General features: G+C 37.8%; 1 protein-coding gene across 1 annotated transcript; it reads left to right on the top strand.

Annotated features, from left to right (window-relative positions):
* The first annotated feature begins 551 nt into the window (after nt 1-551).
* trc (Serine/threonine-protein kinase tricornered) lies at nt 552-4131 on the top strand. The gene is made up of 6 exons (XM_036375892.2): nt 552-779; nt 1784-2316; nt 2891-3100; nt 3155-3261; nt 3329-3813; nt 3879-4131. Exons 2-6 carry the CDS (start codon nt 1852-1854, stop codon nt 3971-3973), a joined length of 1362 nt encoding a protein of 453 aa, XP_036231785.1. The 5' UTR covers nt 552-779; nt 1784-1851; the 3' UTR covers nt 3974-4131.
* The last annotated feature ends 16524 nt before the right edge of the window (nt 4132-20655 follow it).

Below are 20655 nucleotides of genomic sequence, written 5' to 3'. Positions count from 1 at the left end.
TGTACGTGGATATCCGCGTAAATTGGATTTTTGCCGAAGAAACGAGTCAGCTGATTGCTCTTATACAACACAGGGCGGCAGATATTTTGTAGTAATTAAGAAATAAACTTTAATATATTTTTAATCAAACTCAAAATCACAGAGGAATACAATTATTTATGGATAGTTTTTTAGGTAGTACATTATGAAAAATTATAACTGATAGGTTAGATGCGTGAAAAATCATGTATACAAATTGAGCAATGACCACATTGGTGAAATGAAAACAAAAGATAACAACTGATTTCGACGTTGCCCCTACGGGCATAACATTTGAGAAATTTTGTTAAATATGTTCGGTAAGGACGAAAGGGTGGAACGTCGGTGAAGCGTTGAAGCGGTGGTGAGCGTTCTTGAACATTGCGTTTTCATCAAATAGGTCGTATAAGCTAATGCGGTCTACGGTTTTGCGTCGGTAACTAAGTGAAGCATCAGAGATGATGTCCGATTTTTAGTGTCGTTAGTTAATATAGGTACGTGATAAAATAGTTCTAAATGGCAATGCTTTATGTTCGACTTTCGTATTTCAGTCAATATTTTCATTTTTGTTTCCAACCACAAGTATTTCTATCGAATTAAAGAATTGTAGCAAAATACATAAACTTTACTATTCAATGGTGATCTTTATAAATTGCGGAGCAATGATTTCATGGTAGCCTCTAATAATTTCGAAAAACGTGTAAATAATTAGAAAACTGATCGACCCACTGGCGTAAATTCATTCATACAAGCACTTTGAAGTACGTATAATTAAATATGTTTGATTTCTTTGATTATGATGCAAACGTGTGTGATCAGGGCTATTGAAAAGTGCAATGAAATTAATATATAAAGTGATATATATACCGAAATATAAGAAAACATAAAAATCTTCATCATCTTGAAGTCGAACATTCTCATGTGCGCTTTGGTTAAATCATATCAATTGTTTACAATGGTACTATGAACTATTTGTATGTATTATTCTGATTCAGCGATTTCTTGAGACTAAATAAGGCGTGCAAAATAACACACTCCTTTCTTGCACCATATTCTTTGACACAAAATATTTAAATTATTGCCCAAAAGTAAAATTTTAGTAATTATTATTAGCAGACAAAATCTAAATAGCTAAATTATTAAGAAACCTGAGGACTAAAAATATTTTCGGTCTACGGAACTTATAAATCTTTTGACCAATCTTAAGTTTTGTATAACACAGTCTTTTTACAAATCCAATGTTTATTTTCAGCGCCAAGAAATATCGATATACTTGTATGTAAGTCCGGTAAATGTATAGTTTAGCTCCCCCAACTAAATTAATGAAAAATTCACTTTCCGTTCACGTAAATGTAGTCTACGCAAAAATATTATACGATTTAAAAAAAAAAAAATATTTTTGACGCCTCCTTAGTTGGGGGACCTAAACTATACATTTACCGTAAGTCTGTGTTGTTGTTGTAACGACAGAATTCGGCCGAGTGGACAGTTCTTGGCCGGATAAAAATCCGGGTCCATTCCGGTTGTAAGTCTTTGTATTCTCCATCCGAACAGATAACGAATATACCAATCTAAAACTTTCGTGGCCTATTATTATCTTTTCCGTTCTTATAATAGATTATTTGTTATAACTTAATTAACTTTGGCCGTGATAAACTGCATGAAGTGTTTCATGCCTTTTAGGCGTTGCTATCATCCGAATCTGTGTATATAAACTGATCGCAAAGAAGTATTACTAATTAAATTTTTATATGGTGTATTTAAGGTTCGCGTTAAAAATTTAATTTTACAACAGTGTGCTAACTGTTTGTGTATATCAAAGGTCCCATAATTATGAGTGCGGACGGTTCTTCCATACGCTTCAGCGACCACACATTGGACAAAGCAACAAAAGCTAAAGTAACTTTGGAAAATTATTACAGCAACTTAGTAACTCAATACGGAGAACGCAAACAACGCCTAGCTAAATTAGAGGCTCAACTGAAGGATGAAAGCCTAACGGAATCACAAAGACAGGAGAAAAGGTTACAACATGCCCAGAAAGAAACCGAATTTTTACGTCTGAAAAGATTGCGTTTAGGAGTTGAGGACTTTGAAGCACTAAAAGTTATTGGAAGAGGAGCGTTTGGGGAAGTGCGACTAGTACAGAAGAAGGACACAGGGCATGTGTATGCTATGAAAGTGTTGCGTAAAGCAGATATGCTTGAAAAGGAACAAGTGGCACATGTCCGCGCTGAACGCGATGTTCTTGTTGAAGCAGACCACCAATGGGTAGTTAAAATGTACTACAGTTTTCAGGTGAGCTCTAATATCTTATACATACATTAAAAAAAATATAAATTCGAGAGGCGTTACAAGTTAAATGAAAGTATTTGATTACTTTTTTTTTCAATTTGGTATGTTACTAGTTATTTTCAGGTTACGCGAAACCTCGTAGTGCTTATATGAGTTTAAGTCGATGAAGTTTACATGGCGTAAAATTTAACATATTTCAAATCTTTGAAATGTGTGCTGCTTTAGGGATATAAGTAATATTGAAGATCCCCTCATTTTTTTCCAGACGCTTTACGTTTTTCAGGAATAAATTCAATCAAGTTTTCTTACGACGAGTGCCAAGCACAGTCAATTATTAATTTATCTATGTTAAATTTTTAAACAAAAAATTTTATAAATAAATATTTGCCTGAAGGAAAAGTATTGTATAGTTTAAAAATATTATTTTAATACTTTTTAGTTCAGTCAACCATTGAATTAACTAAGATCAATTTTTAAAAAATATATTTTATTAATAAATATGTTATGTAAATTGCCAAAGTAATGTATAATTTGAAAATATTTAATCTTAATATTTTTTGATAATTACACCAAAAAGGATCCCGTAAATTTGTATTTAATTATGGAGTTCTTACCGGGTGGTGATATGATGACCCTCCTAATGAAAAAGGATACGCTCTCAGAAGAATGCACGCAGTTCTACATTAGTGAAACGGCTTTAGCAATTGACTCAATACACAAATTGGGATTTATTCATAGAGATATAAAGCCAGATAACTTGCTACTCGATGCACGTGGACACTTAAAGGTTAATTAAGTTTAAATAATTTTATATTAATATATATGCTTAACCCCCATACAGCTTTCTGATTTCGGACTCTGTACGGGATTGAAAAAATCACATCGCACAGACTTTTACAGGGACCTTTCACAAGCGAAGCCATCCGATTTTATTGGAACATGCGCTAGGTAATTTTATTTTATTGTTTCTATATGGTTATAGATATTTATTGTCGCTGAAAATTTTAAATTATAGTCCAATGGATTCAAAAAGGCGAGCAGAATCATGGAAACGGAATCGCCGTGCTTTGGCATACAGTACAGTTGGTACCCCCGACTACATCGCTCCTGAAGTATTCTTACAGACTGGTTACGGACCGGCGTGTGACTGGTGGTCATTAGGGGTAATAATGTATGAAATGTTAATGGGTTATCCCCCATTTTGCTCTGATAATCCTCAAGATACATATCGCAAAGTGATGAATTGGCGGGAAACGTTAATATTTCCACCTGAAATACCAATATCCGAGGAAGCAAAAGATACCATTGTCAAATTCTGCTGCGAAGCTGACCGTCGTCTGGGTTCACAGCGTGGTCTTGAAGATTTAAAATCTGTGCCGTTTTTCAGAGGAGTTGATTGGGAACATATTCGAGAGCGTCCTGCAGCCATCCCCGTAGATGTGCGATCTATCGATGATACCTCCAACTTTGACGAATTCCCCGATGTTTCGCTGGAAATACGTATGTTTAATATTATTTTATGTTCATATTTATTCAATATTAATCAATCTATTGCATACTTACAGCATCTGCCCCTATACCTCAAGGCAGCGAAATAGCTAAGGATTGGGTGTTCATTAACTACACATTTAAGCGCTTTGAAGTACGAAATTTGGAATAAAGTTGCTATCTGAGTACTGCTACGTAGAAATGATTATATTTGATTCAATGGTTTAATATCGATATTGAATATTTGAAAATTGTATTTATTGAGTTTCATTAGACTAGTGTGCATAAATAATTAACTTTATTAATACATAATCGTTATTTCATATCCAACCATATGTGTTAGTCTAGTGGACATTTTGTGATGATTATTTCAAATCATATTGTAAGTCTTGTTTAAAATATTTCTATTTATAAAAGTTATATATCGTCATGAAAAAAAACCCACCATAAGAATTCGAAATATAGTTTTTTTTTATTGATAATGATTCACACGTCATATTACATATATGTACAAATTTTAAGTTTCAGATATCACCATGTTATAACCAGATTTTGAATTTCGTTTCAATAAGAGTAGTTTCCATTTCCTGTGAACTTATGTAAATGTATTATTTAATATTTTAGGTCATGCTGTCTTCTATCATAGATTTTTCTTTGATGATATATATTCATACCTGAGGGCATGAGTATTTTATTTAATAATTCAAGATATATTATAATGTGTATTTACTGATAAAAAAATATGCTATGAACTTCGTAATACTTAATATAAAATAATGTTTAATTTTCGCCTAATTGCTGATGTTACGTATAAACACGTTAAGAAATTAATTCATTGTCCCAAAAAAGTTTTATATTATTTTTGGTAATGCATAGAAATAAACGGTAAAAATATTAACATAAATAACGCAATAAACGACGAATATGAATTTCCAAAATATAAGCCTTAAAGTATTTTCTTTAACTTTTCATTTGTATACAAATGAGATATTATTTATTTTGGGACATATATAAAACTTTTTTGGTATTAAAAAACTCAAACTTCTTCTTTAATTCATTCAATTAATGGAGCCCCGTCATTAAATTAATTCCAGTTGTAGAGGATGCAGCAGTTATAAGGCTTCAAACTCAAATCCTTCGACTATTCATAAATAGCTCCATTTCGTTAGCTTAAAATTTAATCAAACATCTCCGATTGTATGTTCGAACCATTATTAAAAATCTAGTCGTAGGGATTTTCTGCAAGGTGCTCATGTAACTCTGGAATTAATTTACATGTGTAGGAATTTTACTCAAGCCCGTTACGAGTTATGTTTTTAACGGACTGACGCACACAAGGAGATCTTGACATCGATACTTAGAGTGCAGTGATGATAACAAAATCTACCAACTTTGAAATGACATTTTTAGACCGAAGAAAAATAATGGTAAGAACAAATATAAATACACGAAGTTACACCCTTCTCTTAACTCACATACATCTAAATAATGGTAAGAACCAATATTCTTAAGAATTTCGGCTTGTTAAAATCATCTTGATCGTATGTTAACACATTTGAGAAAAAGCTTTTTGACTTATACTCGTAGTATATACAGTCAGCGTCAATATAAAGTATACAAATCTCATCTCAAATCGTCACATACATTTTTTTTAGTTTTTAACTCCTCTTCTTTTTTAAAAGATGCTCTTTTCTCAAAGAATATTTTATAATCTCCTTTTTAAACAAAAAAAAAAAACTCAAAATTCCAACAACAATTTGAGGTCAGCAGCAAAAACAAAATGCATCTCATATTTAACGCGTCAATATTAAGTATACAGCCTTGTTGGAAGGAAAAACTTTGAGAGAAATTGGTGACTTAATCAGCAGAAATCACAACACCGTAAAAAAAATTGTTGACAAATACAATAAGAGTGGAAAATTGCATAATATTGATCATCGTCGAAGACCACGACGGCTTAATAATACCCAAATTCGAAGTATAGTACGAACGGTGAAAGCGAATCCCTTTGAAAGTGCTGTGCAAATAGCGAAAAATGTGTCAGAATTATCAGGCGAAAGCGTAAGTGCCAGTACAGTACGTAGGGCCCTGCATGAAAATGGCATCTATGGTCGAAAGCCCAGAAAGAAACCATACATTACAGAGACCAACCAAAAGAGACGCCTTGAATATGCAAAAAAATATGAAAACAAAGATTTTTCTTTCTGGAGCAATATCCTGTTTAGCGACGAAAGCAAATTTGAGATATAATATTTGGCAAAAAAAGCTGTACAAATTTGGAGAGCCAAAAACCAGGTATTTGCAGAACAAAATTTGATTCCGACCGTTAAGCATGGTGGTGGCTCAGTAATGGTGTGGGGTTGTATGGCCGCAGGTGGAGTCGGAAACTTAGTGTTCATTGAGGGGACAATGAATAAGGACGACTACCTTGAGATTTTAAGGGATAATTTGTCACCCAGCGTTGAAAAATTAGGCTTGGATCAATCTTGGGTCTTTCAACAAGACAATGATCCGAAGCATACTGCTAAGCTGGTGAAGGAATGGTTACTGCACCGCACCCCAAAACAGCTCGATCATCCCCCCCAGTCCCAGGGTCTGAACCCTATTGAACATTTGGGGGAACATCTTGACAAACAAATCCGAAAAAGAACCATAACCAGTCAGGATATGTTAAGATCAGTTCTGGTTGAAGAGTGGGAAAAGATTTCATCAGAAGTTACAACGAATCTCGTGAATTCTATGCCGAAACGCTTACATGCCGTTATAAAAGCAAAAGGGAAGCAGACAAAGTACTAAAAAAATTTTTTTTCATAATAAGTATTTGTTGTATACTTAATATTGACGCGTTAAATATGAAGTATTTTTGGTTTTTAATGTTAATCTTAAGTTGTTGTTGGAATATTGTTTTTATTTTTTTCTATACTTTAAGCCCATTAAATATTGTTCTAAAAAACCCAACCTTAAAACACATAATATGTAAAATAAGAAAAAATAAATGCCACAATTAAAAACAAAAAAATTGTATGCTTTATATTGACGATCACTGTATATGTATATAAGTTAGATGTCACGTTTTCTCTAGGGCAAAATTTTGCACACTGTTTAGCTTGATCCGGCTTAAAAGATAGGTTAATTTATACCTCAATTATGGTAAAAATCAAAAAAATATATTTCTAAACAAAAACATTTGTTCAAAATTCAAGAAAAAATTTTTATTATAATTTTAAGTAAAATGCCAAATGCCGAAAAGAAAATCAAACTTCAACAATATCTCGAAGCATTCCACAGAACAATAAAAGATTTAAAGCACCCATTTTCATTGAGAAGTTCAATAGCATTTTTTTGACAGATCACGCATGAGTCAAACTGTCATATCATTTTTGTTCAGTATTGTTTGGTATTTCATCATGGAAAGATCTACGTCTGAACAACGTTTACAAATTGATCAAATTTATTAAGAAAATTCACGTTCTGTAAAGATTGTGTTTCGCGCGCTTTCCTCAACTTATTGTCAACATAATCGGCCTACTGAGCGCACTATTCACAACATCCTTACCCATCTTGACACCGGTAAATATTCGACCGAATATACCATGTCCAGCACGCAGAAAATATAGTGGCCGTAGCTGCGAGTATACACGAAGACTGTGGAGAGTCAATTCGGCGCCGTTCGCAGCAACTCGGACTGAAGTATAGAACGCCTTGAAATATTTTTGTCGAGATCTTAAATTTAAAGCATACAAAATACAGGTTGTGCAAGAACCTAAGCCGCTCGGCCTTCCTAAGCGTCATCGCTTCGCTCTATGGGCTCTTGAAAAGTTCTAAGATGATCCGATGTATTCGAGCCAAATTTTGTTCAGCGATGATGCCCATTTCTGGCTCAATGGATATGTAAATAAGCGAAATTGCCGCATTTGGGACGAAGAGCAACCTGCAGAGATTCAAGAGCTGCCATTTCATTCAGAAAAGAGAACGGTTGGGTATGGTTTGTGGGCCTGTGGAATCATTGGTCCATATTTCTTCAAAAATGATGCCAGTGGGAACGTAGCCGTCAAAGGCGACCGTTATCGCGCCATGATTACCGCCTATTTGATGCCTGAAATTGAAGCTGGTGATTTCGGCGACATTTGGTTCCAACAAAATGGCGCCAATTTCCACAGATCGCATCAATCAATGGATTTATTGAGAAAAGATGATCAGATAATCTCACGTTTTGGGCCGGTCGATTGGACACCAAGATCGTGTGATATCAGTTACCAGTCGAAATGATCGAACAAGTCATCGAAAGTTGGGCTTAACGAATGAACATTTTGAAATGTAGATTAGGTTAGGAGGTCGATCCCAAAAAGGATCTCACTTGGACAGCTTAAAACGCCGGTCCGTTGAGTTACCTAAAACTCTATTAATCTGGATCAAAAGATCCTTACAAGTCGACAAAACGCTTTGTGCCTATAACCAACTTGCTAAGACGGCCAATATCCATTTCGGCTAAGTATTCAGGTCCACCGAAAGTGTGATTGCCGAGATGTTTCAGTCTCAGCCTAGCGAAAGCCGGACAGTGGAGGAGAAAATGCCGGGATGTTTCCACCTCACCCTTTTTCATACAACTTTGCCAACTAGCATCGGGTAGTACTCTAAGCCGTACCGCATGGGTACCCATTGGACAGTGTCCAGTGAGAACTCTTACCATAGCGGTAAGATAAACTTTACTCAGGGCAAAAAGTTCCCCCGACCTCCTGCGATCTACTCTTGGCCAGAAGGATCTCGCGGTCGTACAGGAGTTGGTCGTCGACCAGCGTCTGATGAGTAAACGCGAAGCCCATTGATCCAAAGCTAGAACGCAAGACGTTAAAGGAGATCCAACTCGATCCCATTTCGAGCAAGGGTGCCCAGCTGGTTAGCTCATCAGCTTTGCAGTTTCCAGCGATTCAGCTGGTCTGATGTTGAAGTCGCCAGATGCTATTTCTAGTGAGGACAGACACTCCTTGACTAGCTACTTCTACCGCCACCTTGATCGCAGCCGCTTTCGCCTGAAAAACACCACAGTGGTCTGGTAGCCTGAAGCTAAGATTGGCCGAGAGCTCCTTGCAGAAAACCCCCCTCCAACCTTCCCTCCTAGCTCTGATCCATCCGTGAAAAAGCTAACGTTGCGCCTCTTCTCCAGCGGCTTCTTTTCCTCCACATGTTCCTCGTCGGAATATGAGCGGAGAAAGAGCCAACTCGAGTGACATCAGTGACGCAGTGATCTAAATTTTCGGGAATGCAGCTGAAGGTGGAAAGAATTTCTTGTTCGAACCTCTTCATAAGCCCAGCTTCCCTGAGCCTTAGAGCACACTTCGCAGCAATGCACCTACCGGCAATGTCCACAGGTGGTATGCTTAAAATAGCGTTAAGAGCTATTGTAGGTGTGGTCCGCAGTGCACCGGAGATTCCGATGAGCGCCCCTCTTTGGACCCGCTCAAGCTTTTTAGCCAGTGTGGACCTTTCGAGCGCCCTCCTCCAAACGAACACACCATAAAACATTATTAGCTTGACTTTGGTAGAGCCCGAACATAACCTTTGTAGCAATATAAGACGACCGATGCCTTCTTAACTCTCTCCTCAATGTTTGGTCCCCAGGACAAGTTTTCTACCGAGGATAAGCCCTAGGTATATCACTTTATCAACAGGTTGAAGACGTGAGATCTGAGATGTAGAAGTGGCCAACATTTGAAAGAGATAATCACCAAAAAATAAATGCCAAAGAATGTTCTTTCGAATGATAATAAACAATTTTTATTAAATTTGAATTTTCTGTGTTTTTTTCTTAATAAAGATAGGAAGCCCCGAAATGGATCATCCTTTATTTAATTATTATTATTTATAGCTAAAAACATAGGCAACAGAGTGATGAAGATAACTCAAACACTGGCTGCTAGAATAAAATCATGACTATTTGGGAGCTGGGGTATTTGTATAGCTATTTAACATATTTTCGGCATTGTACTATAAAATATTCGATATTATACGTTCACTTAATTTTGTAAGATATCTTACATATTACCCGATATATCTTATAGATATAGTATAAAATTAACCGGAAGTTTCAAAATCCTTATATTAGGAATGTGGGAGCAGGGTAATATCGACATACCTTAAAGGCATTTTTTTAAGTTTTATTCAGATAACTTCATAGATGCTTGATTTATATACTGTAAAGTGAAAGAATCATATGTTGTTGTTGTTGTGGTGGCAGAAAGCATTCCTGAAGTAGTTTCGAGGAATGGTGCCGAGTTGACAGTCCTTGGCCGGATAAAAATCTTAGACCCGACTATTGTGGTAACGGCCGTTTAAATTATGTTATGTTATGGCGTTGTTGTAGTCTGATTTCGCCCATTTTCATAATATGATATTAAAATGTCAGGCTAATGACTGCGATTCACCGATTATTACGCTGTCTGAGGAGGTGCCAAAAAGATTTATCCTGAGCAAGTTTGGTTGATAAAGCATTAGTGGTTTCTAAGATACATATGTACAAGTATGTACATTAAACTTAATAGGGGCAAGGCCATGGTCACTTTTTAAAATATTTTAAACCAAAGATGCCCTTCTCTACTGCGATTCCATCTAAATAATTACAGGTTTTTATCGTAATTTAAATCTCATTTATAGCACAGTCGGTTCGGATATCGTGTCACAATTAATTCCCTAGCACAAAATCTAATTTCTAGATAAACACCCTATCACTTTTATTTTTTGTACATTGAATTTGATGCAAACAATTTTTTTTGAAATATTAAGTTAAATTTTTTCTTTTGGTCACCATTTTGCAACAGCAATTGCTTGAAGAAGCCGACTCATGTTTAGAACTAACACGTATGTGTCTTTTTTGACAATTTTATCCCATTCAGCCATTAAAGCTTGTTTGAGAGCTTAGTGTTTTATAACAGCCACTCCTTGACGAGATACGAGATGTTCTTAAGATCGTTGTCCTATTGAAATATAAAGTTTTTCCATTCTATTCCTAGATGGAGATGCACTCTGTTCGAGATTCGCCTTTAAAATTTTAAAATAAAATTGTGTTTAATCTTTAAATAGAAATTTTCCTCTCTTGCTCTTGCTGTGGCCATACACCCCCACCCTATCATGTTAAAGAGTTGAAGTTAAATTTTGTATATTTAAGGCTTTATTAGGTGTTCTCAACTTCTGAGAGTTCTGAGCGCTAACCGAACTAAAAATATTAAATTTTGACTCGTCACTCCATACCACGTTATCCCAAAACGAGTCAGGTTCATCATCGTATTGTCTTGCTGTACCTATAATGTAAGCTCCTTTTTTTGATTTACCAGATCTAATAATAATAATAATATTAAATCTCAATCGTTGATCATTGTATAAAAAAAATTTTCCGATCACAGTTTGTTTTAGTTGGATTTTCAGACCATGAATGGTTGGGGAAGTTCTCTACGTAAACTTCTTTTGCTCACTGTATATATTAAAGAAAGTCGTGTTAGTTACACTATTTATAACTCAAGATCGGCTGAAGCGATATGTCTGAAAACTTATGGAAAGTTAGCTTAAAATCAGGGAGGAGCATAGGATACTTCTTATCTTCTTTCGTTAAGGTCAAACAATTCATAAATAAAAAACTATGTTTCAAATCATAAGCATGTGTTCAAAATTCAGGTAAAAATCATTTGAATATTTTATTACAGCTACTGCCAGAGTACAGTAATTTTTGTTTACATACGTATGTACATACATGGTATAATATCAAAACAGAAAATGTGCCAATGTGTTAGATGCATCGCCAAGCATTGAGGCTACTTTGCTAGATGTAGGGGGAACGACGGACAGACATTCTAATTAACCAAACAAAAAAGGTCAATCATTATTTGAGAAGAGTGCATTTGTTCAAAAGTGAACGCCTATCTTTTAGAACTTTCTCGTTTCTTCCCTGCAAGGAGCATAAAAATCTCCCATACCAAATCCACGGCCACCGTATGTAAAAATTGGACGAAATAGTACAGACTGCACCTGAACATTTCCATCGATGATGTTAAAATTCCGACGACAAACAACCTCAAAGTTTTAGGAATCACATTCGACAGTTCGCAGATCCTAAATGCACTTGCGGCAAGGACAGAGATACTTTGTTAGCAACATACAAAGCAATCGGACGGCCGGTCATTAACTACGCCGCCCCGCCTGGATGCAGCAGGACGCAGATGGAAAAGATACAGACCTGTCCGAACACCGCTCTCCGGATTAACCCCATCGAGCATCTTCATAGTGAGGAACGCATGCTTCCTGCAAAGGAGCATAATATAAGTATAAAGTGCTCTCCAAGCCATTTCTGCTTGGGCCCAGGCGCCTCTTAGGAACATCAAGAGAACTTACAGAATAGATTAATTTTGAGGTATGCACCGCGACCTAAGGTCTATTGTGCCCTCCCCTAAGTCATAACAACTAATCAAGCCCCAGCATGTTGATAAACTCCAATATTCTGCTGGGTGCTAGTGAAGCGATACAATCCCTGTTTAGAAACATGGATCGCAGGGCCTTGATTCTGCGTCTGCAGACTGCTGTGCAGTTCATGAGCAGATGTTCTGGGGTTTCCGGATCCATGTCGCAGAACCGGCAGTTTGCAGAAGAGGCTAAGCCCATGTTGAAGAGATGCTTCTTAAGCCTGCAATGGCCGGTGTAGAATGCGACTAGCAGCCGGAATTTGTTCCTCGGGAGATTAATTATAGGAAAACATTTCTCTAACATGTCGACGAACTTGAACAATATACCGACCAAATTCAAACGCTACCAATTTCCGACTGGCACTAACCGCCATTTACAGTGGAGCTTTTAACACCTTCATTCACTTCCTCCCAGCGAATGGCATTTTTGAAGTCCAAACACCACCGATAGTAGAACAAAAGCTCGAGTTGCCGCGTGAGAAAATAGTGACAACTTCGTTCTGAGTACTGTATCAGGTTAAACTCATACTTATCCAGAATAAACCCTGACAAACAAAACCTATGTTCTGCATGCAATGAGTCCCCGCATGACACTAATAACCACTTTGCACCCCCAAAGAAACCAACTCCCTATGGTCCGAACCCGTCAAAACAGCTTGTTGGGCCTCGTCTGGGCCTCCCGTAAAGTTACAATAACAACCATAAAAGTGTATAATACCTCACAAACATTCTTGAAGCATTGCACAGAAAAATGCTAGATTTAAACCGCAACGTTGAAATTACTACTGTCTGGTGATATGCGCAGTAATTGCAAATTGATCCACCAGCATACATATTATATATTCCCAATAATTTCTAGATATTAGGAATGGTAGAACAAAACTGCAACCAAATACGCAAAGCATAAAATTGCCAGCCAATTACTGCACTGCTGTTCACGAAAAAAAAATATATATATTTGAGAGTAGTTTTCCTGGAAATAAAAACTAATTACTTGGATCATAATTGGCTCAGATATCGGGCTACAATAGCGGCCACAAATGTAGATGTTGACAAAATTAATTTCCAGATACAACAATTGTTGCCAGGAGATTTAATGTATTAAAAATCTAGCGCCAGTGTTGTTGATGAAAATGAAAACGTCTTCTCTCCCCACTACTGTTTAATTTCTATATTTCGAAACTCCCCCAGCCACCAGCGGGAATTTCAGTGACCCCGTACGCTGATATTGACGTCGGGCAATGGAATCGATGGCATGTGCTCAAAAGTAAACAGCTACCTCTCCGATCAATCTCGCTTCTTCTCTGCAAGGAGCCTAACACTCTCCCCCACTAAATCCACAGCGACCATCTTCACAAATTGGACGAAGGAGTACAGATTCAATTATGGTAAAAATCAAAAAAATATATTTCTAAACAAAAACATTGGTTCAAAATTCAAGAAAAAAATTTTATTATAATTTTAAGTAAAATGCCAAATGCCGAAAAGAAAATCATACTTCAACATTATCTCGAAGCATTCCACAGAACAATAAAAGATTTAAAGCACCCATTTTCATTGAGAAGTTTAATGGTGAAATGGTCTTGTTGCAACAGACCAGTGTTCAGAAGGCTACAGTTTCCCATTGATTTAACTTTGTACAATCCCCTAGATTCTTATACTGTTAATAACGTTTTCGTCTTTGTTCGTAAATAGTATTTTCACCATATTGAATAGTTTATTGTAATAGTATTTATTATATTCCACAGCAACCCGTGGCCGGATCCACTACTTTATTTATATATGTAAGTCAGTTTTTGATTCTTTTTTCACTTTTATTTGGGTGATATTTGGTGATTTCCACCCTTTTGTATTGCTGTTATAACTGGTGATCCAAGTAATGTCCTTTTTTCAATAGCATTTTTTTGACAGATCACGCATGAGTCAGACTGTCATATCATTTTTGTTCAGTATTGTTTAGTATTTCATCATGGAAAGATCTACGTCTGAACAACGTTTACAAATTGATCAAATTTATTAAGAAAATTCACGTTCTGTAAAGATTGTGTTTCGCGCGCTTTCCTCAACTTATTGTCAACATAATCGGCCTACTGAGCGCACTATTCACAACATCCTTACCCATCTTGACACCGGTAAATATTCGACCGAATATACCATGTCCAGCACGCAGAAAATATAGTGGCCGTAGCTGCGAGTGTACACGAAGACTGTGGAGAGTCAATTCGGCGCCGTTCGCAGCAACTCGGACTGAAGTATAGAACGCCTTGAAATATTTTTGTCGAGATCTTAAATTTAAAGCATACAAAATACAGGTTGTGCAAGAACCTAAGCCGCTCGGCCTTCCTAAGCGTCATCGCTTCGCTCTATGGGCTCTTGAAAAGTTCTAAGATGATCCGATGTATTCGAGCCAAATTTTGTTCAGCGATGATGCCCATTTCTGGCTCAATGGATATGTAAATAAGCGAAATTGCCGCATTTGGGACGAAGAGCAACCTGCAGAGATTCAAGAGCTGCCATTTCATTCAGAAAAGAGAACGGTTGGGTATGGTTTGTGGGCCGGTGGAATCATTGGTCCATATTTCTTCAAAAATGATGCCAGTGGGAACGTAGCCGTCAAAGGCGACCGTTATCGCGCCATGATTACCGCCTATTTGATGCCTGAAATTGAAGCTGGTGATTTCGGCGACATTTGGTTCCAACAAAATGGCGCCAATTTCCACAGATCGCATCAATCAATGGATTTATTGAGAAAAGATGATCAGATAATCTCACGTTTTGGGCCGGTCGATTGGACACCAAGATCGTGTGATATCAGTTACCAGTCGAAATGATCGAACAAGTCATCGAAAGTTGGGCTTAACGAATGAACCTTTTGAAATGTAGATTAGGTTAGGAGGTCGATCCCAAAAAGGATCTCACTTGGACAGCTTAAAACGCCGGTCCGTTGAGTTACCTAAAACTCTATTAATCTGGATCAAAAGATCCTTACAAGTCGACAAAACACTTTGTGCCTATAACCAACTTGCTAAGACGGCCAATATCCATTTCGGCTAAGTATTCAGGTCCACCGAAAGTGTGATTGCCGAGATGTTTCAGTCTCAGCCTAGCGAAAGCCGGACAGTGGAGGAGAAAATGCCGGGATGTTTCCACCTCACCCTTTTTCATACAACTTTGCCAACTAGCATCGGGTAGTACTCTAAGCCGTACCGCATGGGTACCCATTGGACAGTGTCCAGTGAGAACTCTTACCATAGCGGTAAGATAAACTTTACTCAGGGCAAAAAGTTCCCCCGACCTCCTGCGATCTACTCTTGGCCAGAAGGATCTCGCGGTCGTACAGGAGTTGGTCGTCGACCAGCGTCTGATGAGTAAACGCGAAGCCCATTGATCCAAAGCTAGAACGCAAGACGTTAAAGGAGATCCAACTCGATCCCATTTCGAGCAAGGGTGCCCAGCTGGTTAGCTCATCAGCTTTGCAGTTTCCAGCGATTCAGCTGGTCTGATGTTGAAGTCGCCAGATGCTATTTCTAGTGAGGACAGACACTCCTTGACTAGCTACTTCTACCGCCACCTTGATCGCAGCCGCTTTCGCCTGAAAAACACCACAGTGGTCTGGTAGCCTGAAGCTAAGATTGGCCGAGAGCTCCTTGCAGAAAACCCCCCTCCAACCTTCCCTCCTAGCTCTGATCCATCCGTGAAAAAGCTAACGTTGCGCCTCTTCTCCAGCGGCTTCTTTTCCTCCACATGTTCCTCGTCGGAATATGAGCGGAGAAAGAGCCAACTCGAGTGACATCAGTGACGCAGTGATCTAAATTTTCGGGAATGCAGCTGAAGGTGGAAAGAATTTCTTGTTCGAACCTCTTCATAAGCCCAGCTTCCCTGAGCCTTAGAGCACACTTCGCAGCAATGCACCTACCGGCAATGTCCACAGGTGGTATGCTTAAAATAGCGTTAAGAGCTATTGTAGGTGTGGTCCGCAGTGCACCGGAGATTCCGATGAGCGCCCCTCTTTGGACCCGCTCAAGCTTTTTAGGCAGTGTGGACCTTTCGAGCGCCCTCCTCCAAACGAACACACCATAAAACATTATTGGCTTGACTTTGGTAGAGCCCGAACATAACCTTTGTAGCAATATAAGACGACCGATGCCTTCTTAACTCTCTCCTCAATGTTTGGTCCCCAGGAAAGTTTTCTACCGAGGATAAGCCCTAGGTATATCACTTTATCAACAGGTTGAAGACGTGAGATCTGAGATGTAGAAGTGGCCAACATTTGAAAGAGATAATCACCAAAAAATAAATGCCAAAGAATGTTCTTTCGAATGATAATAAACAAGTTTTATTAAATTTGAATTTTCTGTGTTTTTTTCTTAATAAAGGTAGGAAGCCCCGAAATGGATCATTTTTTATTTAATTATTATTATTTATAGCTAAAAACATAGGCAACAGAGTGATGAAGATAACTCAAACACTGGCTGCTAGAATAAAATCATGACTATTTCGGAGCTGGGGTATTTGTATAGCTATTCAACATATTTTCGGCATTGTACTATAAAATATTCGATATTATACGTTCACTTAATTTTGTAAGATATCTTACATATTACCCGATATATCTTATAGATATAGTATAAAATTAAATTATGGGAGCAGGGTAATATCGACATACCTTAAAGGCATTTTTTTAAGTTTTATTCAGATAACTTCATAGATGCTTGATTTATATACTGTAAAGTGAAAGAATCATATGTTGTTGTTGTTGTGGTAGCAGAAAGCATTCCTGAAGTAGTTTCGAGGAATGGTGCCGAGTTGACAGTCCTTGGCCGGATAAAAATCTTAGACCCGACTATTGTGGTAACGGCCGTTGTTATGGCGTGGTTGTAGTCTGATTTCGCCCATTTTCATAATATGATATTAAAATGTCAGGCTAATGACTGCGATTCACCGATTATTACGCTGTCTGAGGAGGTGCCAAAAAGATTTATCCTGAGCAAGTTTGGTTGATAAAGCATTAGTGGTTTCTAAGATACATATGTACAAGTATGTACATTAAACTTAATAGGGGCAGGGCCATGGTCACTTTTTAAAATATTTTAAACCAAAGATGCCCTTCTCTACTGCGATTCCATCTAAATAATTACAGGTTTTTATGGTAATTTAAATCTCATTTATAGCACAGTCGGTTCGGATATCGTGTCACAATTAATTCCCTAGCTCAAAATCTAATTTCTAGATAAACACCCTATCACTTTTATTTTTTGTACATTGAATTTGATGCAAACAATTTTTTTTGAAATATTAAGTTAAATTTTTTCTTTTGGTCACCATTTTGCAACAGCAATTGCTTGAAGAAGCCGACTCATGTTTAGAACTAACACGTATGTGTCTTTTTTGACAATTTTATCCCATTCAGCCATTAAAGCTTGTTTAAGAGTCTCCTTGAGGTATTTGCTTAGTGTTTTATAACAGCCACTCCTTGACGAGATACGAGATGTTCTTAAGATCGTTGTCCTATTGAAATATAAAGTTTTTCCATTCTATTCCTAGATGGAGATGCACTCTGTTCGAGATTCGCCTTTAAAATTTTAAAATAAAATTGTGTTTAATCTTTAAATAGAAATTTTCCTCTCTTGCTCTTGCTGTGGCCATACACCCCCACCCTATCATGTTAAAGAGTTGAAGTTAAATTTTGTATATTTAAGGCTTTATTAGGTGTTCTCAACTTCTGAGAGTTCTGAGCGCTAACCGAACTAAAAATATTAAATTTTGACTCGTCACTCCATACCACGTTATCCCAAAACGAGTCAGGTTCATCATCGTATTGTCTTGCTGTACCTATAATGTAAGCTCCTTTTTTTAATTTACCAGATCTAATAATAATAATAATATTAAATCTCAATCGTTGATCATTGTATAAAAAAAATTTTCCGATCACAGTTTGTTTTAGTTGGATTTTCAGACCATGAATGGTTGGGGAAGTTCTCTACGTAAACTTCTTTTGCTCACTGTATATATTAAAGAAAGTCGTGTTAGTTACACTATTTATAACTCAAGATCGGCTGAAGCGATATGTCTGAAAACTTATGGAAAGTTAGCTTAAAATCAGGGAGGAGCATAGGATACTTCTTATCTTCTTTCGTTAAGGTCAAACAATTCATAAATAAAAAACTATGTTTCAAATCATAAGCATGTGTTCAAAATTCAGGTAAAAATCATTTGAATATTTTATTACAGCTACTGCCAGAGTACAGTAATTTTTGTTTACATACGTATGTACATACATGGTATAATATCAAAACAGAAAATGTGCCAATGTGTTAGATGCATCGCCAAGCATTGCGGCTACTTTGCTAGATGTAGGGGGAATGACGGACAGACATTCTAATTAACCAAACAAAAAAGGTCAATCATTATTTGAGAAGAGTGCATGTGTTCAAAAGTGAACGCCTATCTTTTAGAACTTTCTCGTTTCTTCCCTGCAAGGAGCATACAAATCTCCCATACCAAATCCACGGCCACCGTATGTAAAAATTGGACGAAATAGTACAGACTGCACCTCAACATTTCCATCGATGATGTTAAAATTCCGACGATAAACAACCTCAAAGTTTTAGGCATCACATTCGACAGTTCGCAGATCCTAAATTCGCTAGCCGGCAGCACTTGGGGCAAGGACAGAGATACTTTGTTAGCAACATACAAAGCAATCGGACGGCCGGTCATTAACTACGCCGCCCCGCTTGATGCAGCAGGACGCAGATGGAAAAGATACAGACCTGTCCGAACACCGCTCTCCGGATTTACCCCATCGAGCATCTTCATAGTGAGGAACGCATGCTTCCTGCAAAGGAGCATAATATAAGTATAAAGTGCTCTCCAAGCCATTTCTGCTTGGGCCCAGGCGCCTCTTAGGAACATCAAGAGAACTTACAGAATAGATTAATTTTGAGGTATGCACCGCGACCTAAGGTCTATTGTGCCCTCCCCTAAGTCATAACAACTAATCAAGCCCCAGCATGTTGATAAACTCCAATATTCTGCTGGGTGCTAGTGAAGCGATACAATCCCTGTTTAGAAACATGGATCGCAGGGCCTTGATTCTGCGTCTGCAGACTGCTGTGCAGTTCATGAGCAGATGTTCTGGGGTTTCCGGATCCATGTCGCAGAACCGGCAGTTTGCAGAAGAGGCTAAGCCCATGTTGAAGAGATGCTTCTTAAGCCTGCAATGGCCGGTGTAGAATGCGACTAGCAGCCGGATTTTGTTCCTCGGGAGATTAATTATAGGAAAACATTTCTCTAACATGTCGACGAACTTGAACAATATACCGACCAAATTCAAACGCTACCAATTTCCGACTGGCACTAACCGCCATTTACAGTGGAGCTTTTAACACCTTCATTCACTTCCTCCCAGCGAATGGCATTTTTGAAGTCCAAACACCCCCGATAGTAGAACAAAAGCTCGAGTTGCCGCGTGAGAGAATAGTGACAACTTCGTTCTGAGTACTGTATCAGGTTAAACTCATACTTATCCAGAATAAACCCTGACAAACAAAACCTATGTTCTGCATGCAATGAGTCCCCGCATGACACTAATAACCACTTTGCACCCCCAAAGAAACCAACTCCCTATGGTCCGAACCCGTCAAAACAGCTTGTTGGGCCTCGTCTGGGCCTCCCGTAAAGTTACAATAACAACCATAAAAGTGCATAATACCTCACAAACATTCTTGAAGCATTGCACAGAAAAATGCTAGATTTAACAATTTCTAGATATTAGGAATGGTAGAACAAAACTGCAACCAAATACGCAAAGCATAAAATTGCCAGCCAATTACTGCACTGCTGTTCACGAAAAAAAATATATATTTGAGACTAGTTTTCCTGGAAATAAAAACTAATTACTTGGATCCAAATTGGCTCAGATATCGGGCTACAATAGCGGCCACAAATGTAGATGTTGACAAAATTAATTTCCAGATACAACAATTGTTGCCAGGAGATTTAATGTATTAAAAATCTAGCGCCAGTGTTGTTGATGAAAATGAAAACGTCTTCTCTCCCCACTACTGTTTAATTTCTATATTTCGAAACTCCTCCAGCCACCAGCGGGAATTTCAGTGACCCCGTACGCTGATATTGACGTCGGGCAATGGAATCGATGGCATGTGCTCAAAAGGAAACAGCTACCTCTCCGATCAATCTCGCTTCTTCTCTGCAAGGAGCCTAACACTCTCCCCCACTAAATCCACAGCGACCATCTTCACAAATTGGACGAAGGAGTACAGACTGGACCTGAACATTTCAGTCGATGGTACAAAAATTCCGACAGTAAATAAGCCTAAAATTTTAGGCGTCACATTGGACAGTCTGTGCTCCTTCACTCCCAACGCAGACGAGAAAGCTTCAG

This window comes from Bactrocera oleae, chromosome 6 (genome assembly GCF_042242935.1).
Source record: "Bactrocera oleae isolate idBacOlea1 chromosome 6, idBacOlea1, whole genome shotgun sequence".
NCBI classification, from domain to species: domain Eukaryota; kingdom Metazoa; phylum Arthropoda; class Insecta; order Diptera; family Tephritidae; genus Bactrocera; species Bactrocera oleae.
This window is presented reverse-complemented; position numbering and strand designations above follow the sequence as displayed.

What these genes read in the sequence shown, in the direction of transcription:
- trc (XM_036375892.2), top strand. Translation starts at nt 1,852, where the DNA reads ATGAGTGCGGACGGTTCTTCCATACGCTTCAGCGACCACACATTGGAC. An exon ending in AAATGTACTACAGTTTTCAG is followed by an intron (nt 2,317 to 2,890) that starts GTGAGCTCTAAT and finishes TACACCAAAAAG; the next exon opens with GATCCCGTAAATTTGTATTT. An exon ending in TTTATTGGAACATGCGCTAG is followed by an intron (nt 3,262 to 3,328) that starts GTAATTTTATTT and finishes TTTAAATTATAG; the next exon opens with TCCAATGGATTCAAAAAGGC.